Source organism: Heptranchias perlo, chromosome 4 (assembly GCF_035084215.1).
Source record: "Heptranchias perlo isolate sHepPer1 chromosome 4, sHepPer1.hap1, whole genome shotgun sequence".
NCBI classification, from domain to species: Eukaryota; Metazoa; Chordata; class Chondrichthyes; order Hexanchiformes; family Hexanchidae; genus Heptranchias; species Heptranchias perlo.
Window position 1 is genome coordinate 49,667,659 of NC_090328.1, and position 19,753 is coordinate 49,687,411.

General features: G+C 41.9%; 1 protein-coding gene and 1 long non-coding RNA gene across 3 annotated transcripts in view; one reads left to right on the forward strand and one right to left on the reverse strand.

Annotated features, from left to right (window-relative positions):
• Window positions 1-977: 977 nt before the first annotated feature.
• Window positions 978-19,753, reverse strand: part of LOC137320915 (CMP-N-acetylneuraminate-poly-alpha-2,8-sialyltransferase-like) — a 54,326-nt gene continuing 35,550 nt past the window's right edge. Inside the window, exons 5-6 of one of the 2 annotated variants that reach the window (XR_010962675.1) lie at window positions 5,414-7,099; window positions 978-4,128 (exon numbers count right to left, since the gene is read on the reverse strand). Coding sequence is in view for 1 of the 2 variants with exons in the window: in XM_067982906.1 (XP_067839007.1) it covers window positions 6,823-7,099 (277 nt within the window). In the remaining variant the exon portion in view is untranslated. Of the gene's footprint in view, window positions 7,100-19,753 lie in introns of both variants that reach the window. The other variant, XM_067982906.1, reaches the window with a different exon arrangement.
• LOC137320916 (uncharacterized) lies at window positions 7,348-16,663 on the forward strand. Its single transcript, XR_010962676.1, has 3 exons — window positions 7,348-7,508; window positions 14,659-14,786; window positions 16,631-16,663. It is a non-coding gene; the product is annotated as an uncharacterized lncRNA (long non-coding RNA).

The following is a 19,753-nucleotide window of genomic DNA, read 5'->3' on the forward strand; positions in this document are numbered from 1 at the left end:
CAGTTCCCTTTTTAAGGCCATGATTGAATCTGCCTCCACCGCTCCCTCGGGCAGTGCATTCCAAATCCTAACCGCTCGCTGTGTAAAAAGGTTTCTCCTCATGTTACCTTTGGTTCTTTTGTCAATCACCTTAAATCTATGTCTTCTGGTTCTTGACCCTTCTGCCAATGGGAACAGTTTCTCTCTATCTACTCTGTCTAGACCCTTAATTAAATTAAAAATGGCTGTACCTGTGAGTGCAGTCTCTCTTAACAAAAATGGATTCCTGGGAAGATGATAGATGCATAAGGGCTGAAAATTGGCAGGTTGTAATCCCACCAGTGCCCTCCCTGAAGTTCGTGGGATTAGCGGGAACAGTGCAAATGCCACTTCGGGTGTACCCATTTTCCCGGATCAGGGTTCATCCCGTATGCCAGGTGAGCTCCTGGCAGGATTCCCACTGTCAAGAGGGAGTCCTTCAGTGCCGGGTCAGCAAGTCCTGAAAAGGTGGCGAGGGACTTTAAAGGTGCAGCTGCATCCCAAAGATGACAGCAAGGCTTCCATTGAAGGCCTTTGCCTGATCTGAAGAGGATGCCACAAGGCATTCTTCCTCTACTGGGGGAATTTGGGGTCTTTACTATCGCTTCACCATCTTTCACATGGCAGCCCTGGGAAGTGGCAATAAGATGGGAGGGGAATCCTCTGGGGACTCGGGCACACACCCCTGTTGCTATTTTCATACATTGGGTAGAGGAAGGAAAATCCTGGTCGGGGTAGTGAAGCAGCGGAGATTTCAGGTGGGATTGCGGATGAGAAATCCCCCCCTCCCCACTGTTCAAGCTTAGACCTCAAGCCTTGCGCGAGACGGCTGTTGGTGCCTTTGGAACTCTACCCAGCGTGGGTCACCACCCTCAGAGAGAAGAAAGTACTACTGAGATGCTGGGAAACTGAAGGTATCAATACTTGTATTGAAAATACAAAACAAACAGGCAATTACATTTAAAAACCTTCATGTTTAATTGTTCCTGTATCATCCAGGGAAACAGTATTTAAATCTTATTTATAATATTCATATTGTAGGTATTGTTTTCTCATTAGTAGGATGTAATGAAAAGTCTTTTGAGTCTTGTTGCACTTTCATTTTTTTTAAGACAGCACATAAATGCATTGAAAACATTCTCCCAGGTCTACACCCTGACAGCAATAACAACCTAAGTATTTTTGGAAGTTCATAATTTTCAACAAAAAAAAAATCAGTGCTCTCATTGTAAAGTGACAAGTACGATTGCCTACACTAAAATCATGAACATTTACTTCATCAGGGCTGGAAACTGATTTTTATTAAAATTGCCTCAAGCTTGCTACATAATTCAGGTCGTAGGTTTTTTTTGTCAAATTGTACTAATCAGGACTGGATAAGATAATTTGCAATTCTCCATATGTGGCAAATAAAATTAAATGCTACCACTGTTCTGAATTACATTCAAAGATCCTGTGGCATTATTCAAAGAACAGGGGGTTCTCCCTGTGCCCTGGCCAACATTCCACCCTCAGCTTACCATCAAAAAACAGATTAATTGGAAACTAATCTCCTCACTATCCGTGGGTCTTTGCTGGTGCAGAAAAGCTCCATAGCTGCATTTCAAGATAGTTCATTGTGAAGCACTTTGCGATGTTTAAATATGATAAAGCATTATGAAAATGCACGTATTATTTATGTTCTGAGTAGGAGACAGAAAAGGGCAATGATAGATGCGATACAGTTAATATCCCCGGCTTAGTAAGAGGCAAATGTTCCGTTTCTGTTCTCTCTTCAATGACTCATGCTGGAAGTACGTGTGTGAGGACTTTAGGCGAGGGCAAGATCTGGGTTTGGCTCTGATACCCCACCCCCCTCCCTGTAGTCAAGTATCCTGCCAACACTCAATGTCAAGGGTCACACATGAAGATCAGCCACTTGGGAAAGATACTGGATAGTACCAACGATGGTGGAACTGTATTCCAGCAAAAAGTCAATAGACATAACTGTCACTTTTGGTACGGGCAGAAAACTGGCAGTTGCCGATTGGCCGCCCGTTCGGAAAAGAAAATCGGGCGGGTGTGTAACGGGTGGCTGATCCGCAACGAATAGGTTTCTGTCCGCACTCAGTGGAAATTACCCCCAATGTCTCTAGGAGAAGAGGGGCGGAGAGGAAATTGGAAAGAAAAATGCTGAACATTTGAGGTGTTTGAAAGAAAACTCTAATAAAACCTCTATTTACTTTCTCACAGTAACAACAGTGTAATAAAGATTTCAGGACTCATGAATAAAACAGAACATTAACTTGCAAGGATGAAGGATTTCTCAGTTGGATGTCAAGACATACACACACTGTGTGTTGCTTCCTCACAGCTCAAAAGGATTCCCGAGCTATTTGCTTGCCTTGAGGAAGGCAGCATTTATTTGTGGGACACTTAACAAGCCATATTTTCCCATTGAATTAAGCAAAAGACTTTTCTTAATATTTTCAAGTAAGGTAAATCCCAAAGTGTGGTTAACGAACTGCAAGAATGAGTATGCTACTGAGTCTAAAATATTGAAAATTGCCCAAATTCAGCTACTCTGATAAAATAGGTCACAGCCAACCTTTTTCTGGCTTGTCTCTGATTTCCCTCAAGGCAGATTGTTCTGTTCATCCAGGTATATGAATCCTCATCTGACAAAAACAAACTCTCGCTAGCATTACAGACTCAGCTGAGAAATCTCAGAGGATCGTTATATAGCTATTTTGTGCTTGATGGACTGGGTTCATTTCAGTTCCAAAACTGGCACAAGCCTTAGAATAGATACTGGGTCAATCAATCCTGCATTAAACTCAGTACGGGTGAATTTCCTTGCTATTTCCAGCACACTTACTATACAGGAATTTTTTCACTGATGAGAAAGTTTCCGCCCGATTTCTGCCTTTAAATGGTCTTACCCGGGTTTCCTAGTGCTTCTGGAGCCCTCCTGCGATTCACCCGCCAAGTCACCATTGCCCTCATTCGCATATGCCAGTGAGAGCCAGTGGCATACCAGCTCCAAGTTTCCTGGATTTGCACTGCTCATGCACTCAGGGTAAGTCACACCAAGTTATATGAGGCACAGCAACTTCCAGGATCAGCTGATCAAGGTGGAAGTGAGGAGTTCCTGACACAGAAGAAGAATCTGGAGATCTTTGAATACAGATTTCTACAAGTAGAAGATGATTTTTAAAGTAGCTTCTTTTTGCCATTCTGCCTACAGACATCTGCACTTGCTACTAACTGCATCTCATATGGTCAGACCACCGGCAGATTTTCAGACACCCCCTAACATTACCCACAGTCAGGGCTTCTCAGAAGCAGGTATGGCATTCCCTATGGGTATACTCTTGTGTAAATTATCATGGACAGCCAGCAGCACCACAGGATGGAGCAAAGGAAACGCGGGCAGCATTTACTACAAGAGGCATCAAAACACATGTCATCACTGCAATCACTTCATGGGACAAAGTCTACCTTTGACATCACAGCCTTACTGACTTCTCCTTCACTTTAAAATAATGGGACATTCCCTCAAACCACAACCCATTCTACTACATGATAACACATCAGTCCTTTTTACCCCTACATGACTGCGCCTATCATCATCTGAGTGAAGACGTCAACTCCATGTAAATACACCCTTTCCTGTTTGGCTCTAACCTCCATCAGTAATGAAGTGCCTTGTCAGTGCACATTCTATTTTATTACAGTGAATTTCAAAATTCACACAATCAACCTATTCTTTCTTAACACCATGGTTCCCCTGGAAGCCTACATGTGCCTTTTTTCCCCCTAAACTGCTGCTTATTCTAGGTGCTACCTGAGGGCCAGGATTGCTGGAAGTGGTTGGCTGTACATGTTGTACAGAAGACTCATGTGACTGAGATGGCCCTCATCTCATGCTAGCTTGTGCCTTGGCAGCTTGGTGGCACCTCCAATGTTCAATTGGTGTAATGCTATGAGGGGGTCAACTGGAGGCCTGGCATGTGCTGCTGTCCTGAAGAATAGCAGTATCATGCATCTTCGATTCCTGGGTGGATTGGTCTTCATCCTCTTCACCATCATCGTCCTCTTCTACCTCCTATGCCCACTGCTGTGGTGGATCTGCCAGAAAGAAGGGTAGAAGCTAAGAATCGGTGAATACCACCCCCTTGGGATTAAGGAGGTAGGTAAGGGGGTGGAAGGTTGTGCTGTGTGGTACTTCAGAGGGATACCAGGGTGACAGTGCAGGTGCTCAGTCAGTAACCTGGTACCTGCAAGATACCACTGTCCTTGCCATCTCCCATGGCAAGAGCTGAGTGCCTCCCCATGAGCTCCATGGCCTTCTCCTTGAAGTGTGTGAAGTACTTAAGGTTGGAGAAACCCCTCCAGTGCTCTGTGGTGGGCATTGTGCACCAAATGGTGATGGAAGAAGGCTATCAGTTGAAGAGTGTGTGCCAAGTGGCATGGGAGAGGTAAAGTAAGAGATGTGGGGGTATGAGGCGGTTAAAGTTGAGGAGGCGGTTTTAGGGTTTTACATATATTGCTGTGAGAGGAGCTGGGTAGCCATAGTTCAAGACGCTGAACTGGGGACCTCCTTTAGAAGACAGCACTGTGAAGGGTTAGTTGAACTAGTATTGTTGTAAGAGGGTGAGGAGTGTGCTGGTGCCCAGGGTGGGCAAGAAGAATAGGGAGAGGTTTGCAATGAGTTACCTTGCCTGCCTAGCGGAGGATATGGAACTTTTTGTGGCACTGTTCTGCAGTCCAGGGGTTAAAGAATTGGTAGTCAGTGTCACCTCCCTTCAGATTGCACAAACAATAATTCTGGGTGACTTGGTGGCATGCACACCCAGGGACCTGTTCATCTTGCCTTCAATGCTATCCAGGAGGCTTGGAGGTCTGAATGAGTCTGAATGAGCATTCCTCTTCTCTGGCTTGGTGCCATACCCTGTTGCCCTCTGGGAACAGATGGTGCTTGAGTGGTCATTATTCTGTTCAGATATGACAAAAATATTGCTAAGACAGACATTGAAGTTATTTGAGAGTGATGTGAAAGAGCCAAGCACTGTTCCTCTCTTATCTGTTCATCGCTCAGTCTGCTGCTGAAGATTGCAGGCTGAACTTTGTTTTTAAAAGCTGCACAGAAGTTTCCAGGTAGTTCAGCTGCTTACACCCGTTATATACCAGTTTCACACGAATGCTTGCACCAATGGGAATGCAAATGAGTACGTGTGTAACTCCCTCCAGAGGCCACCGGTGGGCATAATTTTTAAAGGGGCAACAGTGGTGTAACTCATTTAAGGAAATTCCAGGCTAGTAGCTAGGTAATGTGGTTCTGTTCCAACATTTGCAGAAGACAATCAATAGAAATAAATTAATAAAATTATACATTACAAGATTCCAAATCTACCTGAGAAGATCCTGGATCACTCCTGCCAACTCCTAGTGTTACAGGAAGGCCTCCACTGCAACCACTGCTCTGTCTGCTCTTTTTCCACACCGCCTGAGGAAGGGGGAAGCCCCCGAAAGCTTGTGGGATTAAAAATAAAATTGTTGGACTATAACTTGGTGTTGTAAAATTGTTTACAACTGTCTGGAGTAGTGCAATCAGGAGGTCTACCTCTACATTGGAACTAGGGCCAAGCACAGGTGACCTGGGATCCTCATGGATGAGTTGTAAGGTATAAAATATTATAACAAGAATATCGTTTTAAAGAATTGTATTTAAAAAATCATTAAAAAATAAGCAGAAGCTTTACCAGTGCAGCCACAGAATATACGATTTGACCACAATGGCGTCACAGTACACAGAATGAAGTACAGGAAGGAGAAATAGTGCTGATAGTGGTTTAAAAAAATGTAGCGTAACAAGTAGGATTTTTCCACTACTCACAGCATGATTCAGAACATTTGGTGGAGAATTTTGTTTGTGAGTGAACTTTTGAAATGTACCAGTTCGATTTTAAAAAAAACAGTAGAGTAGAATTCCCATTTAACATGCTTTAAGGATCTGGTAACCTGTGCTTTTGTTTAAATAAGACTTGTGCTTTTTATTCTGTCTGCTCTACCTTCTTTGTCTCCTTGTTCCTTCCGCTGAAACCGAATGTAATAATTGCACAAAACATTTTACCCTAGTAATTCCCCAAAAATCAGTCTTTACAAGCAACTTCTAACAGGATCAGTATATAAAGATCTTTGGTACCAGCAGAAAGGGCACCTTTACGTTTTTACAGTTCACATTCAGCACACCACATAAGACAACTTCTTCACATTCTTTGAGCTATAAAACTACCGACGACACTGAGCAGGGGTGCTATCAGCCCTTAAGTCCTCTTGTGGCCTTTTAATTCTTACAGCTGATATTACCCTCGGCTGATTCACATACGACAAGAAAGATGTGTCTTGAAACTGTGACTCAGTTGTAATTATAACACGCAGATAGCACTTTGGCATTGATCGCTTGGTGAGACGGCTGCTCAAGACAAATACTGACCACTAATTAACACTAAGCCCCATTAAGTTCTTAGGACTTCTGAGGCCACAATGAATGCAGAGCCCTACTAGTGATGACAGAGCTCACAGACCTGAAGCATTCTGTCAATCAATATTCAATCATTGTTAACACAGCACTTCTTGCTTTTTGCTCCTAACAGTGAGACTATATTATTTCATTACAACAGTCTGAGGCTGTAAACTTAGCTGGGCGATGGGCACTTTACAGCATTGTTGTAATTATCACTGAGGAGTTGTCGTTTCACAGAAAATCTACAGTGTGCAAATATCGCACCAACTCTGCTTTTTGAGCTGTGACATTTAGGGTTACACGCATTTCCCTGTTGTTAACTTCAGAGCTCCTTTGTCGTGTAACGATTTTAACGTTTTGAACTCCAGTGGCATTCGGTGTGGCCCAGCATTAGAAAAATATCTGTATTTTAAGTTGTCATAGTAGTGGTATTTAACTAGTGCCCCCTTTGCGTCTTTCGGGAAGGGCCAGTATCCGTAAAGGTGGATCTCATCACAGAATCGAGTTGCAAGTGTGTACATCAGTAGGCCTGTGCTTGGTCGTTTGATGTAAACTTTGTTTGTCAGCCAATATCTGTAAGAAAGACATAAAGAGACATTGATAACTACAGTTCAGAGTAACCTCCTTCATGTTACTATTTCATAAATGTCAGGAACACTCCTGACATAGCTTTAGCACCATACAAGAGTGGCACACTTAACTCCACCTACCCAAATATGGTAATCACAAAACTATAATGACGCAATCAAATACCATCAGACATTTACTACATTAACATAGCACACCCTGAGGTAGATTTTGACTTCTGGGTGGCTGACCACCGTTGCGTGTCGGCAGGCAACCTGTTCCAGTGGCGAAGAGGCCCCCAACCTTGTTTGAAACCGATTACCGAGCTGCAGACACCAAATGAGCCCCCCAAGGTGGCTCGCTGGCTTTGGATCACAGGAATTTCGTCTGGCTGGGGCGCCAGCAGTACCTACAGGTAGGTCCTGGGAGGGCAGGGGTTGAGTCCGAGCCAGGAACGGCTGTGGTAGTTTTGTGGGGCCCAGAGGAGCACTCCTGCTCCTCCTGTACGGAGGGTACGTGACAGAAGGATTCAATATTCAGCCCCCTAACTCTACTACCACTTCTCAAAATCAATTGCTGGGGTTGCACGCAGAATATATTGGAAGGTTTATTTATTGTCACTCTATACGATACATTCTGTGGGAGAAACTGTGGCAAATCTATAGGGTTAACTTCTTTACATAACATAAGCCAGTCTAATGGAATTTGAACCCTAAACATAGAGGTGAACAAAAATCTGCAGATCAGATTAAGGAGAGTTTCTTCTTGTACAGTCAGTATTGAGACTTGGGATGGTTATACCTATAGTAACGTGCACCTTGTTAACTTTTAGACAAGCATGTAGCAGAGGCAGAGTGATTTTAATGGGGGATTTTAACTTTCATATAGATTGGGATAAGCATACGAGCTCATGTCAGAAAGGTAGCAAATTTCTTGAGTGCGTTCAGGACAGCTTTCTGCAACAATATATCCTAGAAGTAACAAGGGGGCAGGCCATATTTAGATTTAATAATGAGTAATGAGCCAGATTTAGTTAACAGCCTAACGGTGCATGAGCATTTATCTAGTAGCGATCATAATATGATCGAGTTCAAAGTGGTGTTTGAAAGGGAGAAACCCGTAAAAGCTACTAAAATTCTAAATTTAGGTGAGGCCGACTTCAACGGGATGAGACAGAGACTGTCTACAGTAAACTGAGCAAATAGACAGAACATCAGTGGGAGGTGTTCAAAAAAGAATTTAACATGTTACAGAACCAGTTTATACCCCTAAGGGGCAAGAGCTCTACTTGCCAAACAAAACAGCCATGGACAACAGAAGAGGTAAGGGACAACATGAAAATAAAAGAAAAAGCATACAAATACGCAAAAAATAGCCCAGATCCTGGTGACTGAGAGAGATACAAAGAACAGCAAAGGGTGACAAAACAGATAGTAAGAGCTACAAAAAGGGAGTGTGAAAAGAAACTTGCAATGGTATCAAAATCAACACAAAAATGTTTTACAATTATATTAGGAAAAAGAGGGTGGTCAAGAGCAATGTGGGCCTCTTAAAAACTGATAATGGTGATATTGTAAATGAAAATAAGGAAATGGCAGACATGTTAAATAATTACTTTGTGTCAGTATTTACAGTAGAGGAAGAGGATAGCATGCCGGACAGCCCAAGGATACTCCAATCATTGGTGTTGAATTAGCTAAGGAGGAGGCTGAAAGAGATATGGGAATAATAGTAGATTCAACATTTACCATGTCCACTCATTGCAAAGCAATAATCAGCAAAGCGAACAGTATGCCGAGTTATGTTGCCAAATTCGTAGAGTCTGAGGCCATCGTGTTGAACCTGTATGGTGCCCGTGTCAGGCCACACCTTGAATACTGCATTCAATTCTGGTTAGCAAAGCACAAAGAAAACAACCATTCCCTTGGAAATGGTATAGAAAAGGGCTGAAACATTGATTTTTAGTATCAGAGGACTTGGTTATAAGGAAAGATTAGAACAACTGCACTCTTCAACCTTAAAGAGAGGACTTTAAGAGGTAAAATAGAACAGATTAATTCTGAGCTCTTCTTCAAGGTGAAGCATGATTGTAGGACTTGAACACATATGTGCAAATTGAAAAAAAGGCAAGTTCAGGAAGCAGTTCTTTATACACAGTACATTAATCGCAATGCATGGAATGGTCTTCAGATAGGGTAGTGGAGGGTACCCTACCCGAAGACCATTCTAGGGTAGGATAGCGTATTTAAGAAAGGTAAGAGAGGGAAACCAGGGAATTATAGACCAGTTAGCCTAACCTCAGTTGTCAGGAAATTACTAGAGTCTATAATTAAGGATAGAGTGACTGAACACTGTGAAAATTTTCAACTGATCAGAGACCCAGCATGGATTTGCAAAGGGTAGGTCATGCCTGAAGAACCTGATTGAATTTTTGAAGCGGTGACTAAAGTAGTGGACAGGGGAATGACTAGGGATGTTGTTAATATGAACTTCCAGAAGGCACTCGATAAAGTCACTCATAAGAGACTACTGATGTCCCACAGGGATCTATGACGGGGCCTCAACTATTCACTGTATTTATTAATGACTAAGATGACGGGATAGAATGCCACATATTCAAGTTCGCCGATGACACAAAGATAGGCAGCATTGTAAGCAGTGTAGTTAGAAGCATAAAATTACAGAGAGATTTTAATAGGTTATGTGAATGGGCAAAGCTATGGCAAATGGATTTCAATGTGAGCAAGTGTGAGGTCATCCACTTGGACCCAAAAAGGATAGATCAGAGTACTTTCTAAATGTTGAAAAGCTCAAAACAGTGGAGGTCCGAAGAGACTTAGGGGTCCATGTACATAGATCATTAAAATGTCATGGACAGGTACAGAAAATAACCAAAAAGGCTAATGGAATGTTGGCCTTTATATCTAGAGGATTAGAGTACAAGGGGGTAGAAGTTATGCTACACCTATACAAAGCCCTGGTTAGACCACACCTGGAGTACTGTCTTCAGTTCTGGGCACCGCACCTTAGGAAGGAAATATTGGCCTTGGACGGAGTGCAGCGTAGATTTACTAGTGTGATACCTAGACTCCAAGGGATAAATCACGAGGAAAGATTACACAAACTAGGGTTGTATTCCCTGGAATTTAGAAGATTAAGGGGTGATTTGATCGAAGTTTTCAAGCTATTAAGGGGAACTGATAGGGTAGATTGAGAGAAGCTATTTCCGCTGGTTGGGGAGTCTAGGACTAAGGGACATAGCCTAAACGTTGGAGCCAGGTCTTTCAGGAATGAAGTTAGAAAACACTTCTACATGCAAAGGGTGGTAGAAGTTTGGAACTCTCTTACGCAAACGGCAGTTGATGCTAGCTCAATTGTTAATTTTAAATCTGAGATTGATAGATTTTTGTTAACCAAAGGTATTAAGGGATATGGGGCGAAGGCGGGTATACGGAGTTAGATCACAGATCAGCCATGATCTCATTGAATAGCGAACAGGCTCGAGGGGCTAAATGGCCTACTCCTGTTCCTATGTTCCTATGTAATTAAGTGCAGTTGTGAACCACCTGCAGAGATACGTTCGTCGGACAGTTGATGGTTCATGTCATTGACATGAGCTCAATGTTATCTATTTTATTTAACAGTTATAACAACCGTAGCAATCTCATTTTCTTATCCTGAGATAGGCAGGGCTCAGTATAAGCAATCTGGTTCCAAGCATCTTTACAGTCGAATTTTATTGAGATCCACGGGCTAAATAGCCTGATAAAAGTCAACAACAATGTTGTTTCTGACTACAAAGTGATTGTTCACAAGAACTGAATCTACCAATTATACCGCAGAACCTTGTGATCTCTATAGAATGCTTTATTTACAATACATTTACATAGATTAATATCGCATTATAAGAACTATTTAATTTGAACTGAACAGATCCATTATTTACTAATTAGAAAGAAAGTAATTAGACCATTAAACCTCAACATTTAGGTACATCATCATAATACAGGATGTGAGTTACTGAAGAGAATTAAGGACAATTACAATTAGAGTGCCAGACTTCAGAAAATTAAATGTTAATGCTAGGAGAAGAGATCACGGAGGATTAATTGGAAGACTGCATTAGATGATAAAGTAATTGAAGAGAAATTGCTTTCAGAATAAAATTAGGAAAGATGCAATTAAAATATACACCACTGAGAAACAAAAGAATAAAGAATCCATTTTGTGAAATTCTGCTACTGGCGCAGGGCCTTGCTAGCACTGAGCATGGGTCAAAGAATTGGGGCTATAGTGTTCCACCCCTACTACTGACTTGCACTAGCAGCGGAGTCTTGCAAAACTGCCCCTAATATTTAGACCCAGGCCACTGCGGTTGAACAAACAGGTAAAGAGAAGCCCACATGAACTTGTGTCATGGAGCCGTGTTCATTAATTGTTTAAATCTGCCGTCATACTCTGACTTTCTACATCATGCTGTGAAATAAAACCTGATATGATCATGTGATACAACTAACATGTTTCCATTACGATGACCTGCCACCCAATTGAAGCAAATTTGAATTTGTAAGAAATAATTAAACCAATGTATATAAGAAGCAGTATTTTTATATTGATAGCTTGCTGTTAGTGGCAGGTGCAGGGTACTCACTGCCTCCAAAAGGATTCAAAGCCCAACTTTTCTTGTGCCTCCAAGAACGGCCATTAGAAGCAGCAGAAAAAGTGGGCTGTAGTTCCACTGCTCCTCAAACAGGCCTAATAGGAAGCAGCCTTAGATTGCTCCATTCCTCCAGTTCATTGAGAATTTTACTATTTAGGGCATATTTCACTCTCTGTTATTTCAAGTCAAATGTACTACTTCACATTTATCTACACCGAATGGCATTTCCCACCTACCTGCCCCTCTTATACTTATCTGTAAACTGTTCACTTTGGAGAAAACAGGGATTGAAGCAGCTCAATGTTATGTTTTCTTTTGGGGAGAATTGTCAACTGAGTCACTTAAGTCTTTTGCTTTTTTGTTCAACAGATAGATAGAAATTGAGCATGTAAGTACACAATCTAAGAGCCAAGAAAGCTAAATTTTCATCAAAGTCTTCACTGAGTTTCAATTTTAGCTCTGTACAGTCAGTTGCATTCTTTTCATTACATCTGAATGATTTCCACAGTTTTCTCCATGAATACTATTTTTTTGAAAGGAGGTGGTATTTGCAATGCTCGCTTTTGTAGTTAAACCAACTTCGCAACAAATTAAACAGTATTCAAGATAATTTAAAATTGGTTCTTGGAGGAAAAAGGTAAAAGAAATATTGGATAGATCAAAACTGCTCTTTACTGTCTGCTTAGCAACCTGTAAGTAAGACTGCTGGAGACTCAGTAGTACATCATTTACCAGTGCAATGATTCCACGAGCACTTTGCTGATGTTGTATTTTAATAGCCTTAATAGAGCTTGGAGGGAAATATACCTTTTTCTAAATCTGCCACTCACCTTTCATTAATGACAATGAAACAGTACAATCAATGTTTAGTCTGCCTAGCCTGCTGTTGATCAAATCTCCATTTAACACTAAACGAATCTGAGCTACTGCAAGTGATCATTTTTGTATCTGTCCGAAGCATTCTTCTAACAACCCTGAGCTCATATTGATTCACAATTACAGAAAGACGGACTTATTAGTCTACACTAACATTCTGTCACTATTGCTTGCATTAGTCTGAAGCACTTAAAATTTAAAAAAATGATCTGTAATTGGTAAGACTATTTAGTGACTTGTAAGAACTCTAAAATTACCTCAGTTGATTCTTGATGGAAATGGATACATTTTCTGATGGATGAAAAGGAAGTTTGATTTAATGAATAAACAGAAGATCCTGCATTGATCCACTATGAGACCAGGCATCTGCTGAACCTTTTAACATGTCCCAGACACCATTAGGCAAATGATTTATCGTTTGCTTATTTTTGGTGGGATTTTGTTCTGGAAGACAATTCTGTTAAACACCAATTGCAGCCCTTGGTGTTTTGATCCTGTACAACAGTCAGTACTTATACAGGAGTTATTTTTACTCTTATGAACATGTTACAGGTTCTGACCTAAAAGAAAAACAATACATTTTGAAAACCCAAAATAAAAAAAACATGCTAGAAATGCACACCATATCCATCAGCACCTGGAAAAAGAGAGGGGTCTACATCCAAAATGTAACTTGTCCTTTTCCTATATTGAAATGAGGCCTATGCTAATTTCAGATGGGCCCCAAGGCTGCCTAAAAAAAGGCTTTCACGAATTTAGTGGTGGCCCAAACACATGTGCAAATCGAGTGCGAGTTGACGCTCAGCTAAATTCGACGTCGTTGCACCTGTAAATTGTGCATTTCCAATATTTTCTGTTTTTTATCATAAACTTTGGCTTTTCTGTTCTCCACTTCTTTATAATAGGCAGCTGCAACTGCAAATCAAACACACTCACTATAGTGAGCTTAACTTTAAAAATATAATAGAATTAAACTATTTTAAATTAAACTAACTAGTAGATACCAATAGTTATTCTAAATTACAGTGGCACAAAACCCTAGGTAAGTGTACGCTAGTTTATCGATTCTGGAAAAATCCGTGGGTGCACATGCCGATGGTGCATGTGAAACTGTGCATGCTGCAAGAGAAACTGCTCTGGCCAGGTTATTTGATTCAAATCCCAAACCCTCATTCGAATGAGCTCCCTGCAGGTTGGCTACCAATAAGAAAAGGAAAGACACTTCCCAACAGGATTTTGGAGCCACAGGATGCTATTAGGATTTGCTGAGACGATGGCCTCTGGGAAGATACCATTATTCAGCTCTGATGCCTTGGAACTGCTCATGATGGAGGTGTGGCAAAAGGAGATTTTCATCCTCAGATGAAAAAGTCACGCCTCAAAATCAGAGGGCCATGCTGCCTGGGAAGAGGTTGCCCAGAGAGTGAACACAGTGTACCAGGATCTGGGAACGAATAAGGAAGATGTTTTGTGGCATCAGGAGAAGTGCCAAGGAAAGTGTCCTCATTTTAGCATACATGCGTACTCTTCCTGCATATAAGTGTTGGTCCTAATACAAATGACCATTTGCTATACCTTCTGGGAGAGCAGCTGCTTTCAGAAATATGTCCAACCTGAGTTGGCAATCCTAGTCACAGATCACCCACAAAAGAAAACTAAAAGGCAGCATGCAAATTACTGGGAGAAGCTTACGCCGGGGGCGGACATGCTCAAGACACATGGGTGTAGTTTCCAATGTTCAGTCACAAAGTAACATGTTCGTCAATGTGCTCCTGTTACAGACTCCGCGGCCTTTGTAAAGCCTTGAAAAATTTTCCTCCACATTTAAGTTTGACTTTAATTTTTAATCAGAAACATCTATCTGCATGAAAGTCTAGCTTCTAGCATGTCTGTCATACTTCAGATATCACACTTCCAGTGCTACATTCCAGATTTCAAATTTTGATCAAATCACAACTGAACAATCTAAAATATATACACAGAAAGAAAAGAAAGCCAGTCATTTTCTGTTTTTTCTTGTGATCTTCAGATATCCTGGCTACTTTCCCGGAAAAGGACTCAAGCGGTTGCCAATCTGGAGAAACTCGAGGCAGCAACTTCAGAATGTGCCTATTCCGATGATTTCAACAGATCAGTGGCCTTAAAAGGACAGGCCAGGTTAGTACCTAAAAATCACAACCACGTGCCAGATTCTAGACTGTCAGTGAGCAGCGCCGCAGATTAGCTGGTATTTATAAAACAATCAGCCTGGTGATTCTAGTATGTGCAAGTCTATTTTAGTTTCCTAACATGTTAGCTTCAAATCTGACAGGGTTAATAGCCCATTTGTATCACAGTGCTAGCTTTCTTGTGCTACAATATACCAGAGAGAATGTGGAATCAATTATCAGGAGCAAACTGGAGGATCAATAACCTAGTTAGCAGCAGTCAGCATGCATTCAGATGGGAAAGAACCTGTCTGACCAGCTCATTGACTTCTTTAAGGAAGTGACAACCCAAGTGAACTGTGGAAAGTCAAATGACGTGATGTACCGTGACTTCTGATAAAGTTCCACACTAAGGGCTATGGGATTCAGGGTAAACCTTGAGAATGGATTACAAACTGGTTAATGGGTAGGAAGCAACGAGTACTCGTTCGAGAAGTTTTGTCAGAGTGGGGAGGTGGGGGTGGGGAATAATTAGTGGAGTGCCTCAGAGCTCAGTGCAGGGACCACAACTGTTTCTAATTTACATAAACAACCTGGGTACAGAAATTCAATGTAAAGTGGACAAATTTTCAGATTATACCAAATTAGGAGGGACCAACAAAATTGGAAGAGTCAGTTCAGAAATTACAGAGTGAGTGGGACAAGATATATAAGTGGGCAGAGCCATAGTAAATTAAATCTAATGCAGACAAGTCTAAAGTGCTACATGTAGAAAGGAAAAATAGATGGCATGCGTACTCCGTGAATGCCGTTAAAATAGCTAAGGATGAAGCTGGAAGAGACCTAGTAGTCTTAATCTACTCTATGCTAAATATGTCCAACCAATGCAGAGCAGCAATCAGCAAAGTCAATAGGATGTTGAACTACACAGCCAAAACAGCAGGATGCAAGTCAGAGGTAAAGTTATAAAACTTACTTTAAAGACACTATTCATGTGCAAACCCTACCCATGCACAGTTGTTCTGGTGTTGCTGCTAATCTCTGATTCTGCCCTGTAATATAAGCACCGAAAACCGCAGGAGCTCATTATGAAACTTTTCCAAGCTTTCTTAGGATCAGATGTTGCCTCATCTTTAAACTGACATATGAGGTAAATAAATGAGACTGCATCTCATTCTTGCTATTTTTGCCACAATGAGCCTGGTTCAGTAGATAAAAGCAGGAGACAGCTGATAGCTAATTGAAACCCGGGTCTGCATTAACATGTTTAACATTAACCCGTTTATTCTCGTTTGTTTTCATTGTTAAAAGTATGCATCAACTTCTTCATTTTAAATCCTCTGAGTTCATGGGCTCGATTTTCAAACGGTGGCGGGATGGCAGCGGGGGGGGGGGGGGGGGGGTCAATGGGCGCGCGGCACACCCGGATAATAAAATCTTACCGTTCCCCACGTGATCGAGAGGTAATTGATGCTCATTAATCTTGTTTCGGGTTTCGTGCCCGGCAGCCAGCTTGATTGACAGGCTGGCTGCCGACAGGAGCTGCAACGCCGAGGGGAGGGGGAGGAGAAAGAGAGAGAGGTCTTCTGGCGCTGGATCAGGGAGTGGGGGGACAAAGATCGGGGGAGACATCAGACATTGTCGGGGGGGAGAGATCAGGGGGTGAGACATCGGAGAAGAGACAACGGGGGTTGAGAGATCAGATAAGAGACATCGGGGGGTCAGATATCAGAGTAGGGGGGTGCAGGTGAGATTGTTTGAAAGGTAGGTTTATTTATTTTTTTAACTTTGTGAAATGTTATTTTATTTCATTTATTTTTGCCTGATCCGGCCCTTCACATCTGGTTTCACCAGGCATGAATCGGAAGCCGTGGGAAAGCCGCCCAGGTAAGTTGAAAATCGTTGTAACTACCTACTATGTAACAAATAAAGTACCTTTAGTATCTCAATGAGGTACATTTGCTTCTTTAAATATCTTCCTGCCGGCTTTAATTGTAGGGTTGTAGCCGGGTTCCTTACCCGCTCGGGATTTTCCCGATTTTTGCTCCCTCCCCAGCTCCCGGACTTTGATTTGAAAATCGAGCCCCATGAGTCTGACCCACCTCACTGATGTCATTAGTGCCAGGCAATTTCCTTGATAACTTTGGTTTTAGTCACTGGCTATTTTGATGCATGGAATAGGTTGCCTTCTCAGAACAAAGTGCACTTTGAGGATGAAACCAATATAGAAGACAATAATGGCAGAAGATAAACTAAAGATTCTCAGTTTTGAAATGTTCTGCTTGTGGAAGATATTGGGTATAAATAGACTGAAGTCACAATGGAATGAGGACTGAGGACACCAGGCAAAAAAAATCAATATGGAAACAACTCTAGTTCACAGAACTGAGGCAAGACAGCTACAACGTGGTTGAATTTTAACTGCCCTCTTAAGTGGGCTAGCAAGCCACTCAGTTGTATCAAACTGTTACAAAGAAGAAGAACAACAACTTCCATTTACATAGCGCCTAGTAAAATGTCCCACGGCGCTTAGTTTATGGTTACAGGACCGTTACAAACAAAATTTGACACCGAGCCACATAAGGAGATATTATGGCAAGTGGCTAAATGCTTGATCAAAGAGGTAGGATTTAAGGAGCGTCTTAAGAATAAGAAGAATAAAACCAGACGGACCACTCGGCTGCAACCAAAGCATAGAATTAGGACAAAACAAATGGAAGATGGATTCGAAACTCAGGTCTGCTGGCAGTTGCAACAGACAACTCATGCGCTCAAGGAAGCTCTCATTGCTTCAAAGTCAGCCATTGGTGCCCATGTGAGAACCTCAACTGTGTCAGATGAAGCCGCTTCCTCTGGCAGTGGGCTGAATTTGCACTGTTGAAAGCAGTAAGCAATGGATTCTCCTCTCAGATCCTCACAATGAACGGATCAAATGTGTTGCCTGTAGAATATCCAAATAAAATGGCACTCCAGCATCATGCATGGCCACCACTTTCTGCACCAAACATTTCTTGCAGCGCTGTTTCACAGCATAAGTGATAACAACATATATTGCCCGGTTCACAGACGCCATGTTTGGCAATAGATATATTCGCTCTGTTGCACATAGATTAAACCACTTCACGTCATCCACAAAGTTGTCCACTATCAAGGTGATTTTTCAACCTTGCAATGCCATGCTTCAGTTAAAATGACATCGCCACTCCTCAAGAAGAACACCAGTCATCCATGATTTCTTGTTGTTTCTGTAAGTTACAACCAGAGTAACCACACCACAAAAACATTGGGGGTGAACATTGGAAGATTTGGAATTCCCAATCACCAGCAGCTTTATCTTTTCCCAGGTCATAGTAGTGGAAACCGCTGTGTGGCTTTTTTTCCACCTAAGTATTTTCATTGATGGAAGTTAGTATATTGCTTTGGTGCAGCTCGTAAAAAAGGCCAGTTTTATCAGCATTAAAGATGTTTTCAGGCTTGCAATGAGACAAAATTTCATGAATTTTATCATGCACCCAGTTGTCGATACTTTCTAAGGGAATGCTAGTTGCATGGAGTCAGTTCCAAGCTCTTCAGCAAATTCATTTGTCTTTTCCAGAAAGACGAGGCCAGACAGACCTGAAAAGTTAGCTGCTCTGGCCTGTTTGAACCAGCTTAGCAAAGCTTTAACAAGTTGGAGAGTGCATCCTTGGACACAGGTTGGAAAAATTCTGCTAGTAATCAGCGAAGATTCCTTCCTTCTTTTTCAGGTGATGGAGGGAGGGATGTTATGTTTCTGCACCACAACTTTCTTCATCTCTCCATGGTGCTTCTCAACATATTTAATGACTTTAGCCTAGAAGTTCCTGCAGCACCATTATGCCAGTGGAAGTGCAGCGGAGTGGAACTTCCACATACTGGTCTGGTTTTGCTGTAATTATGTTCCAAATCTCGGGAACTGCTGGGGAGCCCACCCCGTGAACCTGGTGATATTTCAAAGCAACGCTTTGATGTTCCATCAGGTCAGAGGGGTAGGCGACTAGCCTGATCTGCCCAAAGATCTGCAAGCCCCATAACTTCTTTCTTGATGCTCCTATTCAAATTGCAATCTATCCAAGTTGAATCAATTGCCATTTGGATAGGGCGTTGTGGAGCCCAGATGCTTTACGGAGGTGACTGTACTGGAGGTATAACTGGTGGATTTAGGGGGATTCCAGCAGACACCCCCAAAAGTGGTGTTGGGATGAGGAGGAGGGGGGGGACGTGGAAGAAGTAACTACCCCCACCCCCCAACCCCCTTGGGAGTGAGTTAGAGGTGGAAACCCAGCAGAAACTGATTCTACCCCAATTTCCTGATTCTCCACTCCCAACACACTTGATTTTATCCCCCAAAAAGAGCAATATTTCTTGGCTTTTAATTTTTCCTCAACGGTAGGTGTCTTGCGAACTGTTCCCAAAACTGCTCGCTCTCTCCACTCAATGTGCTCAGATGGGGAAGGGCTGTCACACCAGGCACCTGTTGTTGACCGTGGGGCTGAATTCATATTAAGCTGCACATTTCACTGGTCAGGACCCGTATGGGGTGATTTTGATTTAACCGATAGTTTGAATTAAGAGGTTTTCAATTAAGCCACAATTTTCAATTGGAGATACTTATTGCAGGATTTCAATTTGAACTATCAGGTAATTTAAATTAAGTAACTTCAAGGAGTAGACGATATTCATTTTCAGATTGGTCTTCAGAAGGCTAAATAGGGTATTATGTGAAAATACAAACTTTTAAAAAAAATCATGAAAACTACAAGTGGAAAAATTAAGCAGGAAACTTAAATTTGTTTATCTGAGATGTGAACAAATAAGTAAATAGTTTCCACCCCATTCTGCCAGTACTTCAAGTGTTGAGATCAACAATGGTGAATTAAGAGCTAGCCCAGGGAAAGGTTTTTAATCTCAACATCCATCGCAACCCTGCAGGGAGCATTTTTTGTGTTACTGTTTGCA